This window comes from Phocoena phocoena, chromosome 2 (assembly GCF_963924675.1).
Source record: "Phocoena phocoena chromosome 2, mPhoPho1.1, whole genome shotgun sequence".
In the NCBI taxonomy this organism is placed as follows: Eukaryota; Metazoa; Chordata; class Mammalia; order Artiodactyla; family Phocoenidae; genus Phocoena; species Phocoena phocoena.
Genome location: NC_089220.1, coordinates 118530225 through 118548076, shown reverse-complemented (window position 1 = coordinate 118548076; position 17852 = coordinate 118530225). Strand labels below are relative to the sequence as shown.

Below are 17852 nucleotides of genomic sequence, written 5' to 3'. Positions count from 1 at the left end.
ACTTGGAATTTTCATCAGTTACTGTTCCAGCCCTCATGTAAGAAAAGGATGGGCTTGATGTGGATAAGTGTAGGAAAGAGACAGAACATCACAAAACACAGCAAATGATATAGTTTACGGAAAGAAGATGATCTGGACTGAACCAGAACACACAGCCCTGGAGTAATACCAGTTTCCTAGGGAAGGGAGAAATGAATATTAAAACTAGAGCTCTCAAACATATTATAATTTACCACGTACATTTTGTTTGCATTAAGCATTTAACAAATGGTATATAGCTTATATGCTTTGCCATTCTCAAGTTATGCTTTGTCTTTATAAAGCTCCAAACTAAAAGAAATTTTTAAGATATTATTAAAAAGAATTATTTGAGACTAGGGAGATGCAGCTGCAGTTAAGAATTCTAACACCCTAACTGGACCCACCAAGTGAGTGGCCCCTCACAGAACGGGGCCTGTGATGTAGGCCTGGCCCTGCAGGACTGGCCCACCTGAAAGCTGCATGTGCCAATTCTGGAGGCTAAAAACTGAGACTAGTGTCAAAGCACTGAAAACTCTATTCTATTATACAACTACTTTAAGTTGGTTCTAAGCAAGGTCCTTGCCTGATTCATCCTTTTTGGGGCCCTCATAGTATGCATCACAGAGCTGGCTGAGCACAGAGATGTCTAAATGAAGGGACAACTGTCTTCCTTGTTTCAAGGAGAATATACAAGAGTGTACAACTGTGGAACATGCTAACACATTAATCAACCACATTTCCCACTATTCTTTTTTAAACACTCATTAGAATGACTAGGGGTGTGAACCCCATCCCCCAGTTAAAGATCAAGTATCTCGTAAATTCATATTGCTATTTCAGATTCAAACTCAGGACTACGGGATTTTTTTCTTCAAACTCTTCTATCAACATATAACAGCTCTCTTTCCTCTCTTTGACACTGAGAATCCTGGTCCTTAAGAGCAGCAAGGATGACAGAGTTAGAATATCCATAATTACTTATTTGCTTTATGCTACATTATAACACACAGCAGTTTGAGAATAACAAAATTGATAGTACACTAATTATGATTACTGAAAACAGTTAAAAATATTTTGGCATATGCCATACCTATTCCTCACCTCCAAAGAGGCTGTACTAGCTACACCGTCAGAACATACAATCATCTCATACTACACTCTTCCTCTTAATCTTCTTTAGTTTTAGTGCCATAATTATATATTTAATGTTCACTATCAGTCCACATGTCAATGTATCTATATTCATTACTTGTCTGAAGCTTGTTCTCTATTAGACTCCTTAGCAAGGTCTTGTGGGAACAATATTCCCTGAGTTCTTGCATATTGATAAGTGTCTGTGCCTTTTATAAGGGAAGGTCAATTTTGCTGAATATAAACTCCTTGGCACGTATATTCTCTTCTTGAGTATATTAAAAATGTTACTTCATTTTCTTCCGAAATAAAACACTGATATTGAAAAGTCTAATGATAAATGAATTTTCTTTCATTTATATATCATGTGCTCTTTTGCACTTTCAATCTGTAATTTTAAAATTTGAAGTACAATTTATACACAGTTACCATTTACCCTTTTTAGTGCACAGAGTTTTGACAAATGCATTCAGCAGTGAAACCACAACCACAATAAAGATATAGAGCCATCATCTCCCAAATTCCCCTGGATGGTTACTTTCTAGTCATCTCCTCTCCTAACCCCTGACTATCACATATCTGTGTTCTAATTCTGTAGTTTTGCCTTTTTCAGTCATAGAAATCAAATCATTCCATATGCAGCCTTTTGACTCTGGCTTCTTTCACTTAGTACAATGCATCTGAGATTCATCCGTGTTGCTGCATGCACAGATAGTCTGTTCCTTTTTATTTCGGAATAGTATTTAATTGCATAGATACTTTCCATGCTTATGAATTGCTTATTCATTTACCAGTTGAAGAATATTTGGGTTGTTTCAAGTTTGGGGCAATTATGAATAAAGCTGCTATAAACATTCATTTATAGGTTTTTGTACATATTTTGTCTTATTTCTCTGGGGTAACTAGGAGTGGGACTGCTGGGCCATATAGTAAGGATATATTTAATTTTATGAGAGACTTACACACTGTTTTCCAAAGTGGCTGTTCCATTGTGCATTTCCCACTAGTAGTGTAAGTAAGAGAGTTACAATTGCTCTGTATGCTCACTGGCACTTGGGAGTATCAGTTTTCTTTTTTATGAAATTTTAGTAGGTATGATGAAGTCTCTTCTTGTGGTTTGAATTTGTATTTCTTAATGAGGTAGAGCATCTTTTCACACACTTACTTGCCATCTGTGTGTCTTCTTCGGTGAAGTATCTATTCAAATCTTTTGCACATTTATTACCTTTTATTCTGTAATGTATCCAAAGCACATAAAACACTTCCTGGTCTATACATACCAGGAACTAAAAAATAAACACTGACAACAGAGCGAATGAATGTAATACTCTCTTCCTCAACCAAAAAAGGTAGAGAAAGAACACTACCCAGCTTGGAAAACATGTGGAAAGTTCATGATTTTAAAATTTTTAAAACAAATAAAATCAGCTTTCATTTGCAAATCTTTTAGTATCAGATCTCTTAGTTCTTCTCTACAGAAAGTAGAAAGACTCTAGTGTATATTACTGAACCAGTGAATTTAAAATTATAAAACAACATGGAATGCTAACATGTAGTATTAACAGAGAGTGCTATTTGATTATGCTTATAAAGTTATTTACTGAGGCAAGGGGGAACATTTTCTAAGGCAGTCTCATTTTAATAATGTTCACTTGGTCTGTTGTACCAAATAGATTTTAGACATATAGTACTGATTAGAATAAAATACACTGAATAAAAGCAAAGCAATAGTATTTAACATGGAAAATGTATTTGCAAAAAGTTCTATATGTGGTCTTGCATATATGGAAATCTTTTTAAGTGTTATTATTTTATTGATAAAATTTGAAGATATTGAATAAGCAAGTCTTGGTTAATAAGAAAATGTCTTCTCAGCAAGAAATCTGAGGACAGAAGAATGATGCAGAAAATTTAACAAGGAAGAGATGATTCAGTTTTGATATTTTTGTGACCACAAAGAATGTGGACTTGTGACAGAATTTGGAGGTATTTTTGCAGTGGACATTTGGACATTTGGATCCGTGTGAGCTGCGGACAAAGAGGAAAACTTTTCCCACTGGCACAGTGATGACTAGTGTAAATCCACACTGCCTTCTCTACCTCTGACTCCCTCCATTCTGACGCTAGAACACTTAGGGTGGGCAGGGATAGCAGGGGGGCCAACATCCAGGAATTGCAAATCAAGACAGCTCAAGGGGTCTTGAAGAGATGCTAATAATGCTGCCGACCAACCGATCTTCACTATGGGTATGTAAGTTAGGTGCATCCTACACTTCAGTTTGCATCAAAATTCAATGTAACAATCACAAATGATTATTACATTGCATATCATATTCTACAATGTAACATTTTAATAACACTGAGAGTAATTTTTTAATTAAATGATTTTCCTAAGTATAATGATGCCTCAGAGCGGGAGTAAGAAACTTTCAAGTGGATATGTTATTTCAAGGGTTCTTTTTTTAATTGGTGAATTTGGGACAATTAGATAGGTAATTTAATTATTCCACAGAGACATATTCTAATTTTAAATGTGAAACCATATATATTTTAAGCACAACCTAATTAGACTTTCTGCATTTCCTAAAATTAATCTCCCACTGAGGTGTTATATTTCAAAGATTACAAAAATATATTTAAAAATGTAGGATGAGCATCAAATTAAAACATTAATTTTAAAGTCTAGTGTTAAACTCTGTCTTGTCTAATAACAAGACAGTTATGATTAGCAAATCTTTAGATATGTTCTTATGTAGGATCTGGTTATATAATTTTAAAGTCACAATCAAACATGTTGGCTCTGGAGAAGACCCCAGGTGGTTTGCAATGTTAAACAGCAGATTAAAGTCGACACAACTAATTTCTTTACTTTAATCTTATTAGTGGTACAACAGCTGTCAACTGTAACCATTTGTGTTCAGCCTTCCGAGGCATAAACAAAATGCCTCAATATGTCAATTGGAGATGAGTATTTATCAATCACTATGGCTAATTAGCTTGCAAAACAATGTTTTTACTTTTATTGTCTTGGGGAAAGTTATTCACTTCTAGTAAACCTTGATCTAAAAATAGACATTTAGAATTATATTACAATAATCCTGCCTAGAAATAAGGAATTGCTTATTAACAATGGATTGTATCCTAAATTTCACCCACACTGGCAAATACCATTTTATTAACACTTAATGAGGGGCTATAATGTAGCAGATACATGGGGTGGCGCATGGTTTCCACCTCTATAGTACCCACATCTGTTACTGATGGGAAATAAGTCTTATGATAAATTTCCTCCATATTTGCCACCTGATTTAAGTCATGAGAAGGGTGTTTAAGGTAACACAGAAACGTTGCACTGCTTTTTTAGACTTCATTGCTAGATCTTCTCTGAACATTTTGTCTCATACATATAGATAGTTACAAGTGGTTTTGGTTCATCTTTCCCAATTTCTGTTAGATCATTCCTGTTGTCCCTCTTTGGCTCCTAACCTGTTAGGAGGGAAAAATCATTCCACAAGCATTTTCTGTACCCACACCAATAAGCCACTAAAATAATTGGTTTAAAAACCTTAAACCAATCAACCAAACAATACCACCTCCACCAAAAGTAAAAAACTAAACAAATAAACTAAATAACAGCAACAAAAAAAAACCCTAAGCTACTCACAGGAATGATGATAGTAATTTTTATAAGGTATCAAAGAAATATTCAATTTTTATTAAATTTTTAAAAGTTAAATATTCACATATCAGAAACAAAAGTATAGCCATTATTACCTTGTAAATACCAGCTTTGTAAGAGATCCACTGAGGACCCTTATAGACTCAAACAAATTAAATCACACTTTCTGCATACACCTTCAATAATTCAATTATTTTTTGTTGTTGTGTGGTGTAGAGTAACTTACTGATTAGTCTTATCTTTCCCGTTGTGATGTAAGCTCTTTGAAGATAAAAATCTCACATATCTCAGAAGAAATTTAACAAATACCTGAAGACTGATACCATGTAGGCAATAAGGTAGAGAAGGAAGAGTACCAGAATAGAATGCACAGTCCTAGCTGCCAGTGTGATAACTGATGGTAAATCATTCAGTCTTTTTAAGCCTTAGTTTCTTCATTTATATAATGTAATAAATTGGTGAAGACAAGCCAAAAACTCTGTTAAATAAATGTAATATATTTATAAAACAGTTTTATTACTCTTGTATTTCTGACAATGTCAAGTGTTTTGCAGGGATTCAAAACAGCTTCTTTGTAAAGGTTCTCTCTCTCACTCATCTTTTACCCACAATACTAAACAAAGTACTACGTACATGGCAATAAAAGAATATATTAAATGACTGAATTCCTCTTTGGTTAAAATAGCATAAGCAATATGGGCTTAAATTAAGGTAGTGGCAGCACTAATAGAAAGATGAGTGAATGAAATAGATATAAACTTTTCTTGCCAAAATATGAAATAAATAAGGAATAAATACCTTTTACTTTTCCCTGAATTAGTCATTTTGTCCAATTCCATCAGACTTAATTATTTTTGATATTGTACTGACAGTGTTCTAATATCTTTTCCTCTTATTAGAACATTTGTGTCCTAAGAATATCAAAATGTGTACAGCTTCCCAAGCACATCCTATTATTTCAGGCCTCCACGATCTTGCGCATGCTGTGCTCTCTGCCTAGTAGGATTTGTTAATTTGGCAAACTCTGAATCTATATTTTAAAACCCAATTTAGATGGCATATCCTACAGGAAAGATTCTGTGTCCTCCTATGGCAGTTAATTACTCCACCCTTCATGTTATCTCTGTACTTGGTGCATACTTCTATAGTTATTCTTAGCACATCACACTAAATTACCTCGTCCCCTGTTTAGCTCACCTCTTAATGAATGAGCCCACTGAGGGTATGGACAATGTTTTATTTCCACAAGTCTACTGCTCAGCACACAACTCTCAATCAGAATTGTACAAACCTCCTAGGTATGTGTGTAAAGGTATAATAACATATTTGGTTGTCACAATGACTGAGGGCAGAGGTATTTAATGGGCTATTACACACCTTGCAGTGTGCAGGGCAATCCCACATTCTGACCCAGTGCCACTGGTATCCCATGCTAGAGTGTGACAATTCACAAAGCCCTTTCCTACATATTAGCACTTCACCTTCACAACAACCCTGTGAGATAGAAATCTTTCCCCCATTTCCCAGATGAAAAATACTACAGCACAATAAGGTCTTAAGAGACAGGTCTCACATTAAATACTGGCAAAGCTGGTATTTGAACTCTAATGCTCTGACTCTAAATCCCAGCTGAGTTTAATCCATTAGTGCATTATATTCCCTTTTCTCTAATTCTAAATACAGATATTCCTGGCTTCAGTTCTAGAACTAATCAAGTGGGAAAGTGAATATGTTTATAGAAGTAGATTTTAGCCTAAAATACATTATGTGTTAGACTGTGTACATATCTGTAAAATGTGATATTATAATCTTCATCCTATTTAGGTGTTTCTCAAGAATCTAAGTCCCAGACAGTAACAAAAGAAAAGAGGTTACAAAGTTAGCAAATTGCTACATAGTTCATAATTCTGAAAGTGCTACAGAGTATTTCAGTAGGACTGCTGTGTTACACTGTCTAGAACACCAAAGGACTTGGCCACAAACTCTCCATCAATTGTTTAGTGTATTGACACTTTCCTCACAGAAATACACTGCTGATTTTAGAAGGAAATTAATAAGAAAACAGGATTCACTTAATAGAAATTAGCTTTACAACCATCTTTGCTGGAATGCATAAATTTGAAAAACTGAGAGAGATTTGTATTTACATTAACTCAAATGTCAATGCTGAGAACTATTTATATGAATTTTTATTTTCAGTAAGGCAATAACCTGAACTCTGAAACAATAGCTAGGCTTGATGAAAATGATTCCCTGGAGAAGGCATTAGTGTAAAGGAAATAGCAAGCAAGTTAGAGCCTCAAATAAGTTGTGAGTAACATCCCAGGAGTTATTTACCAGTGACAGTTCAAGTTAAAGATTTTCTTAAGTAGACACGTAACCAAAACTGTTCAACCAACAAAATATTACCTGAGAACTTTCTACATGGAAAGAAAATGCCTTAATGTAGACTGGGCTAAGAAAAAAGTTTCAAAATTGCAAATTTTATCAGAAAACATGAATCCAGCATCTACCAGTGCAATTTTGGTAAAACAACAACCCCATCTAGAATAAAGTTTTGCATTTCTTATTGGGAAAGAGAGAGAGAGAGGAATAGGATGATGCAACGCCCTGAAACCTGCATCAGGTACTTGACTATCTCATGCTTTGGGATAGATGTTTAATAATATGGAGATATTGTGTGGTTTCCCTGAGAAGAACAAAATTGCAAGTCCAAAAAAAGCTTGAACTGAAATAAGTCAACGTTTTTCTTCCTTAAGTACTATAAAAATGACTTAACAAAAAAATCATTTGTCTTTTACCAATGCTATATCTTTCTCCTAGCAGCTGAAACTGCACCGTTAAATCTTAAAATAAAGGCATATTATTCAGTTCTTAAAAATAGAATAAAGCTTTACCTTGTAGTATAGGATTAACATTCTGAGCTGCATCATGCTGTCAGGACTTGAGTGGGGGGTTGGGGGGTGGTGACTGCTCTTGAAATCTCCTCACATTCAAAACATCTTAACCTCAGCTTCAAAACAGGCAACTGGTTCTAATTTCAGAAGATAACTGGTACACTGATTAAGTTCATCATGAACAAACATTTTTTATTAAAAAGTTGGCCTATGGTCCATTATGATCAAGTCTGAGAAAATAGAGTCTAAGAAAATATACTTCTAGTTTTTGTAAAAATAAGACAGTGTTACTGGGATTCAAACTAAGTTCTAATTATAAAGTTAATAATGAGGTAATCAATCTGTGACCCAAGGGCCAACCAAGAAAGTTAACACTTGAGGGCTATAAAGAACATGAGTAGTACTGTTACTTGTTCTTGCAGAACTTATGTATTGTTATTAAAGAACAATACACAATACATTTTCTAATCTGTGATCCTGAAATAAGCTCTGCACTCTAGAGTATGTTACTTGAAGTGTGCTTACCTTAGCATCCAGGGACAGAATGTTTAATGTATATAATTTTCTATACAGATTCTCCAAACTGGGGTTAGGAGAAAAAAGGAAAGTTCTGCCAGTCCCAGCTTGTAGAAACATTTAATGTTCATAAAGAACTATACCCTAGAGAACTTGTAAAACGTGCTTTCTCTATTTCTACTTTAAAACGTGGGCATTCATTCATTCTTTCTTGGTATGAAAGAATTTAGAAAAACAATTCTATGAGGTTGCAAGGAAGGTTCTATACCATAGTCCCATATTTTCAACCCAATCTAGAGTTTTAAAAAATCTTTAATATTTGTATTTAAAAGTATCAGGCTCTAGGTTGGAAGGGACAGAAATTTACTCAAAATATGTCAAGTAAAAAGAGGCGTTTACTGTAAGGCTGTTGGGAACTTTCACGTGAATCCAGGAGAAAATGAACTACCACACTTCAGGAGGGCAGGAACAATGCCAGCTCTGTGGACTGGGCCTACTCTCATTTCCAGCCCCCTTTTCTCTTATGAAGCAGTTTTGGTCTCCTCCTTTCCCCCCAACTGGCCTTCATTAGTCCTGCTAAACTTGGAGTGAACACAGCCCTGTAATGACCATCCCAGAAGTTATTCTACATGATTTTTCAAATTCAAACACACACACACACACACACACACACACACACAAAATAGGTTGGAGTTTTATAATTTTCCAACTGCAAATCCCTGAGAGAGAAACTTGACTAGACCAGTTTAATTTTGGGGGCTGCGTTTTAAGCCTGATACTGCTGGCTGGTCTATAGATTAGCTGCTTTTGAGTCAAATGTCCATTCTTGGTTTAACCAGCTACAGCCATTGGGGGAAACACCCTATGGCATAAAATATAGCTGCTTAGAAGAGGCACAGCTGCAATGCCTAGAACATGTAGTATTTATAACACTCAGAAAAAGGGAACAACGAATAGGAATGGAGTTGAGGCGAATATGAAGTGAATATGACAAGCCAAGAAGAGATAAAGGGTAGTAGGGAAGGAAGCTCATGGTGAAAACGGGTTAACGGAGTCTGGATTGTGTTACAAACTGAAGAGAAAGGCAAAGATTTAACAGTAGATGAGCTCCAAAGAGAACAGACACGTGAGTCAAGAGACCAGAATAAGAAGCAAGCTATAGGCCAGGCACACGAGGCCAGGCATCTGAGGAAACTAAGTTTGCAGACATTAGATACGTAACAAAACGTTCCTTTTATGAAGAGCTTACATATACCACCAGGCTGGCTACTCCACAAAGGTAACACAGCAGGCTAGTACTAATGATATTTAGAGTTTAACCCACCTCATTTCCCTGTAAGTTCCCTAAGGACAAGGTCTATTTCAAATGGTTTCTAGATGTGGCAATCCCATTCCCATGTCCATATGTACATACAACTGATCCCAAGAAAGGAATCCCTAGAGAACAGTTTCCCTGGGTATCAGGATCAGAAGCCCTACGTCAGGTACCTGCTTCTGGTATACAACGGGATATCCCTTTTCCACTATGAAATGAACTGCATCAGTCGCTACCCTGTGAGTATCACTAGACCAAGAAAAAGGAACAGACACCTTTAGGGATGAAACCTCAATAATCATGGGAGAGTAATTCCAAACACTCTGCCATTTGGAAAGAAGAAACACTCTTTGAAAAAAGAGTATCATGGCTCTCTTTCAGGTTGCAGTCATGCCCCAAACATTGTTGCTCCTGACCCTCATTCTGGCAGCGGTCACGTACATGGCTTCCGGCAACTGTGAGGAGTGAACAAGGGAAGCCACGCAAAGCATCTGACACAGGGACTGTCACTGAGGATGCTCTCAATAAATGTTAAGTTCTGCCTCTCCACCAACTTCAAAGGATCAAGCAAACGCAATACTGCCAAGTAGATAAATTGCATAAGTTTATGTGATTTTACTTTGGAGAATAAATTTGTGATCTTCCTAGTAAGCAAGGCTCTACCTCACATCATCCTGAACTTGTTTATTTTTACTGTATTCAGTGACTATTGTTCTACCTGAGACTGATTTACTAGATAGATAAATGTATATACTCTAAAGAAGCAAAAAAGCAACTTAATTTGTTTGATGTGAATAGAGAGGTATACTTTATAAAGGCCACAGCAGCAGGAAGAATTTATTTTTCATCATAGATTAAAACAGGGGTAATCTTACATAAACCCGTGTACTCTGATTCTAAAACTGTGATAAGGACAACAACCAAGAATATAGTTGTAGCATTCCCTTTGACCTTTTGAGGAAAGAAGTTATAGATATAAGATATACAAATTCACAGAAGTTTAAAGATGGAATAAAAACATATTGCCTTAAGTCTAGCTAACAGAGTGGTCAAAATCAGTAGGGCCTTATTTGGCTAAGATTGAGATGTGATCATATTTTAAGTCCACAGAGTCAAGTATTTGAAGCAGTGTGCTCTTTTACTGCTTTACTTCTGTGTCTCAGAAAATGAATTCATTCATGTATTCAAATGATACTTACTAAGATATCATATGATTTATAAGTAATGTATTTACTATGGTCTCTGATCCCAAGGAATTACAGTATCTCTGAGGAGAAGATAACACAACGAATGGAGTACTTGGCAACATTAAAAAGTGCTAAACTGGACTATTCTCTAAACTGTTTGATATTTCTTCAATGAGTTAGATGAAGATACATATCTTTTACAGATCAACTTCAGGAGTGGCACAAAGTTAAAGGAAAAGAAACTAAATTAGATGCCAAATCAAGATCCAAAAAGGATCTTGACAGGCTGGGCCAAAATTAACCAGGATGAAGTTTGGACTTAGGGTGAAAAAAACAAATGACCAAGTAAAATTAATAGATCATAGATTCTTAGAACCCAAAGTGACACAGACTTAGGGATTTAAAGTTCAATAATTAAGTAGGGTAAGTGGAGTCAAGACAATAACAACTACCAAAAAACCCCCATTGATATTAACTAAGTGTTTTCTTTGTGCAGAGCACTTAATAAATACACACAATTTTAGCAGTCAACAAGCCCTACCCTACATGATAGGGTTACCATTTAATTGAGGCTCTGTTATAACAAGTAATTTAGCCCATGATCCCATAGCTACCAAATGGAAAGCAGAGATTTAAGCTCAGATCTGACTGCAGAGCCTGTCTGTTTTCCATGATACTATGTGGTCTGCACTGCTCCATGTTGATAAGACTACTTACATATTAAAAAATTGTGTCCAGAGGGACAATGGAGGAAGAGAAGCAAGGCTGATGGAGAAGAAAGAGGGGCTGGTTAGTTCTGCTACAGAACAACCTAGAGCAGCTTAGAGAATAAAATAGTTAAGTAGAATAGCTTAACTATTTGGCCCCTTTTTTGTCCATGAGTACCTGTCAAGAACTAGAAATACCAGATAAGTAAAAGGCAACCTGGGAAAGACAGCCCAGTATCATTTTTGGTGTTCCAAAAGGTTGGCTGGCTTCTTTATGAAATATGAACATTTACTGCTGCCTGAAAAGGGCTTGGAGATGTGGAATGCCAGCAAGTGTCAACTCTCACTTCTGTTATCATTGCCACTATGTAAATATACTACAAAAACACAACACAAAGTTTAGGTCACAGCAGATCCATCTTCTTATTTACATAACATGGGGCATTCCTTTAGCCCAAAGAAAATGACAAACTATCATTTATTTTCAAATATTAAAAGCTATGTTAAGAGGCAAGCTAGTATATATAGAATGTATAAATAACAAGGTCCTAATAGCACAGGGAACTATATTCAATATCCTGTGATAAACCATAATGAAAAATAATATAAAAAATGTACATATGTATAAATGCATCACCTTGCTGTACAGCAGAAATTAACACAACACTGTAAATAAACTATACTTTGATTTAAAAAAAAGCTATGTAAAACAACTGTTATTAGCCTAAACCAAAGAAAAGGTTAGAATATGTCATTCATTGTTTTGTACGTGTTTTCTCCAAGTAAAATTAGGAGGCAGAATAACATGAGTCATTCCAAAAGTAGATACAACATGAAATGAAAATTGCCTTGTTAAAAAAGAGGGGATATATGTATACGTATAACTGATTCACTTTGCTGTACAGTAGAAGCTAACACAACATTGTAAAGCAACTATACTCCAATAAAAATTCAAAAAAAAAAAAAAAGAAAGAAAATTGCCTTGTTTCATGGTGATCTTTCCTGGCACTGAAAACAATTTTACTGGAGCACATTTGTTAAAAAGGTTGATTTTAGAATATCATATCCCCATATCCTTTCAGTAATAACTGATATATATATATATATATATATATATTAATTGAAGTATAGTTGATTTACAATATTGTGTTAGTTGTAGGTGTACAGCACGATGGTTCAGTCTTATCTATATATCTATAAATCTATAGCTCTATCTATCTATCTATATCTTCTTTTTCAGATTCTTTTCCTTTATAGGTTATTATGAAATATTGAGCATAGTCCCCTGTGCTATACATTAGGCCCCTATTGGTTATCTATTTTATACATAGTAGTGTGTATATGTTAATCCCAATCTCCTGATTTATACCTCCTCTACCCCTTTCCCCTTTGGGAACCATAAGTTTGTTTTCTATGTCTGTGGGCCTATTTCTGTTTTGTAAATAAGTTCATTTGTACCTTTTTTTTTTGATTCCACATATAAGTGATATCATATGATAACTGTCTTTGCCTGGCTTATTTCACTTAGTAGGATAATCTCTAGGTCCATCCATGTTGTTGCGAATGGCATTATTTCATTCTTTTTCATGGCTGAGTAATATTCCACTGTACATGACAAACCCACAGTTAATATCATACTCAATGGTGAAAAGCTGAAAGCATTTTCTCTAAGATCAGGAATAAGACAAGGATGTCCACTCTGACCACTTTTATTCAACATAGTTTTGGAAGTCCTAGCCACAGCAATCAGAGAAGAAAAAGAAATAAAAGGAATCCATGTTGGAACAGAAGAAGTAAAACTGTCAGTGTCTGCAGATGACACACTATACATAGAAAATCCTAAAGACGCTACCAGAAAACTACTAGAGCTCATCAATGAATCTGGTAAAGTTGCAGGACACAAAATTAATACACAGAAATCTGTTGCATTTCTATACACTAACAGTGAAAGATCAAAGAGAAGAATTACGAAAACAATTCCATTTACCATTGCATCAAAAAGAATAAAATACCTAGGAATAAATCTACCAAAGGAGGCAACAGACCTGTACTCTGAAAACTATAAGACACTGATGAAAGAAACTGAAGACGACACAAACAGGTGGAAAGATATACCATGTTCTTGGATTGGAAGAATCAATATTGTTAAAATGAGTATACTACTCAATGCAGTCTACAGATTCAATGCAATCCCTATCAAACTACCAATGGCATTTTTCACAGAATTAGAACAAAAAATTTTACAATTTGTATGGAAACACGAAAGACTCTGAATAGCCAAAGCAATCTTGAGAAAGAAAAACGGAGCTGGAGGAATCAGGCTCCTTGACTTCAGACTATAATACAAAGTTACAGTAATCAGAATAGTATGGTACTGGCACAGAAACAGACATGTAGATCAATGGAACAGGATAGAAAGCCCAGAAATAAACCAATGCACCTATGGTCAATTAATCTACAACAAAGGAGGCAAGAATAGCCAATGGAGAAAAGACAGTCGCTTCAATAAGCGGTACTGGGAAAACTGGACAGCTACATGTAAAATAATGAAATTAGAACATTCTCTAACACCATACACAAAAATAAACTCAAAATGGGTTAAAGACCTAAATGTAAGACTGGATACTATAAAACTCCTAGAGGAAAACATAGGCAGAACATTGTTTGACATAAATTGCAGCAATGTCTTTTTGGAGCCATCTCTGAGAATAATGGAAATAAAAACAAAAATAAACAAATGGGACCTAACCAATGATAATTTGAAAAGGATTCAAGCAGGTTTATGGGCTTTCTCTGTTTCTAAAAAAAAGAAAAACAACCCAGTGAAGATTCAGAAAGGTTTCAAAAATTTAAATTTTCGTAAGTGGGTATAATTCTCAATTTCACACTAAAAAATTCTGCTGGAAGCAAAATATTCACTCAGAGGGAGTTACCTAGCAATAATTATAGGACAACTGCTGAGGTACCATGTGTAGTAAAAAGGAAGATGGGCAAATTGGTGAGGAAAGAGGATCAGGGAGTTGATTTTTCCACTCACAGAGCTCTGGGGCTGCAGGGGCAGTGAAGCATTAGGCTTGCAGTCATAGGTGATCCACATGATAAATGTTACTAGACAGTGGCTGCAACTTCTCAAATCTTTTCCTGTTTATTGCTAAGAAAAATGAACTACTGTAGGATAGTTAAAAAAAACAAAAAACAAAAGTCTCTCTAGGTAAGAGCCATGAAAGGCCACAGGAAGCAGAAAACAAAATGCGCTAAGGTGGCAGAAGTTTCATGATGATGAGGGCTGGGAGCTCAACAGGGATAGAAGGGGAGGATCTGGGCAAGTTGAGAGCAAAGGAAGTCCCAAGGCCAGAGAGCAGTTAGAAGGAATATGAAAAAGTCACTGACTCAGGCCCACCAGTGTGCTTTGAGTCTACATTTAAATCTAATGTAGTTGTGGCATTTTTCTTGCCTGTCTCCAAGTAAGCAGCATAACCCTAATTCATTAGCCCGGAGAAGTGAGGCTAGTTTAGAAAGTAGAGTCATGATCTTGAGCTGTGCTAAGGACGGACAGGAGAATCTTAGAGTCCATGCTAGATGCCCACAGCCCTGAGTGCTGGCCTCACTCAGTAAGCAGTACCTGGCTGAAAACACAAACTTATTGGCCTAAGATGAGATGAAGAAACAAACTCTCAATCCTGGCACTGTGGCCAGCTGAGAAGCATTGATCTGGACTTTCAGGATTCCATGGCTCCCTTCCAAAGCAGGTGTGCTAATTCTTACTTAGGTCTTTTTGGGAACTATGGAAACCTCTTCTGTTCCCTAAACAAGAGGCACAAATAAGCACCAGAACATGCCCTCTGCCACAATGACAAAGGTAGCTTTGGGGAAATAGGCATTTCATCTAGGTTACTATTAAGGGAGCTCAGGGTCATGCGTGTTGCAACCTACCAGAAAACAAACAAAACAACAACAATGAAACCAAAAAAGAAACAAAACAAAAACTATAGGTGCAGTTAAGATGAACAATATGAATTATTAACAGTTACGAAAAGCACTGTCCCAAAGAACCAAATGTCATTTCCTTTCTTACCTCAAACATTTTATTGTATTTCATTCTTTCCTTCCTCTCTCTCTCTCTGACAATTAATATACATTGAGGGCTGACAACATGCCAAGCAACACACTGTCAATAAAGTCTACTTTGATAAGGAGTAGCAACTCTTCTGGGTTAGAACATCTATTTGTGTGCTATAACTGCCCCATGTACGGTTTTCTGCTCCAAAGAAAGATATTCTGACTTTAAAGGACACCTATACCTTCTTTCATTAATCTCTACTTTGTCAGTAGAGCAAAACAACCCAAACTAACTCAGTATCAAAGTCTGTACTTAGAAATCTCTCACGTCAAATAGATAACACTGTCTTGAACCAGGCAAGATTACTACTTTAAAAACTGTCACCTAATATTTATATAACACTTTAAGGTTTACAAAGAACTCTCACATACATTATTACTTCAACTGATCCCCACACTGTGAGGTGAATATGATTACCCCTGTTTGACCAAATGAGGAAACAGATGCAACAAGATTAAGGCACTTGTCCCAATTCTCCCAACTAGTAACCAGCAGAGGTAAAACTGGAATTCAGGTTTGTTTGACTCCAAAGCTGGCGCTATTTCTATTTTACCAAATGTCTCTCAGGAAGAAAGATAACATACTGTTGGAATTTTTTTTTCTGTTGTATCCAGCACACAAATGAAGCACTCACTTTTATAGAGCTGATTAAATATTTAAAAGTTTCTCAGTGATATAACTGAACTTTTATCAAAACTTCTCATTTAAACCCTGTAAATAAGAGTCTCCACAATCCAAAAATTGTGCATGTTACAACTCAGGAATACAATACTTCTGAAATAATGCTGTCTGCTACTACATCCTAGATGGCCAGGGACCAAAGGGTGATGTAAAAGAATAAGAAAGTAGATCTTGGGTCTAAAGGATGCACATGATCCTTACGACAGAGCAATTTGCAGTTAAAAGACCAAACTGCAATCCACTTCCCAACTATTTGGCTGGGACTCCAGACTATGGCAGTCTTGGCCTCAGACTGCTCTTCCTGTACGTTAGGGACTTCTTCAAATTTCACAGCTCAGGTCTTTGTCAATGTACTTACCTCCTTTTTTGTATGCAATACAAAAAGTTAGCTGCTATTACTACTCATTTCTGTTCAAATTTTGTAAGCAGTTAGAACTTCTCACAAGTTCATCAGTTCTTCTTGATTTAGGATTAGAAAAGGTCACAGACCAAAGAAATTTCCTTCATAAGGCTTTTTAAGCTCAATTTGAGTTTTGTAAATGAAGTCGAGCACCTCTGTTTTTCTCCCTAATGGGGAGTGTAAGCTTTTGCTATTCAAGCCTGAATAAACATACAATTTTCCTGTGGTCCCCCATATGGAAACCATAGGGCAGAAATGACTCACAAGTGAAACGTGAAAGACAGATTAAAAAACTATACTTACTTAGGAGGAATTCGTGAAACTGTGTTCACATTTGTGACTGGGACCACTACTTGAAGAATGTGTTCAAGGGCTGTTAATCCACCAGCAACTTGAAATGCAATCTGATCTGCCACATTCTAAACAGAAATACAAAAAGAAATTAACCCCATTTCCCAGGCATAAAATTATAACCAAATGAAATATTTAGTTGTAGTGTGAAATATTCTGTTGGTTCAATTATTCTACAAACACTTATTGAATGCTTACTCAGTGCTAGGAACTATAGGCCAAAAGTGGTGAACAAAAAATCATAGTTGCTGTCCCCCATGAAGCTTAAAATTTAGTGAATGAGACCAACATTAATCAAATAAATATAAATAAAACAATTTGAATTACAATAAGTCCTCTGAAGAAAAAGGAAAGGTGCTCTATGAGAACTGTGGGGGAATCAACTGTATATTGGGGAAAGGGCTCAGCACAGGCTTTTCTGAGAAAGTTGAGGTTTTGAGACAGGCAAAAGAAAAGGGAAAGGGATGAAGCACTCCAAGCATAGGAAAAAATCATTTCATACAGAAGTTTTTAGCAACACTTTTAAAAACTGGATTATTTTGTAATATTAATTACCACTTAACAAGACAAACTGACTTCCACAAAGATTTCCTTTGCTAGAACTTTTTTCTTCAGTAATACAAGATAATCTAATAACTAACCAGTTAGATGTACCTTTTTTAAAAAAGGGGAGACCTTTAAGATGGTGGAGGAGTGAGATGTGGAGACCACTCTCCTCCCCACAAATACATCAGAAATACATCTACATGTGGAACAACTACTACAGAACACCTACTGAACGCTGGCAGAAGACCTTAGACTTCCCAAAAGGCAAGAAACTCCCCACGTACTTGGGTAGGGCAAAAGA

General features: G+C 35.9%; 1 protein-coding gene across 2 annotated transcripts in view; it reads right to left on the bottom strand.

Moving 5' to 3' along the window:
* SCAPER (S-phase cyclin A associated protein in the ER) overlaps window positions 1-17852 on the bottom strand; it is a 467237-nt gene that overhangs the window by 136810 nt on the left and 312575 nt on the right. For both annotated transcript variants that reach the window (XM_065871326.1, XM_065871328.1), the window contains one exon: window positions 16958-17073. In XM_065871326.1, the coding sequence (XP_065727398.1) occupies window positions 16958-17073 (116 nt within the window). The remainder of the gene's footprint in view (window positions 1-16957; window positions 17074-17852) is intronic.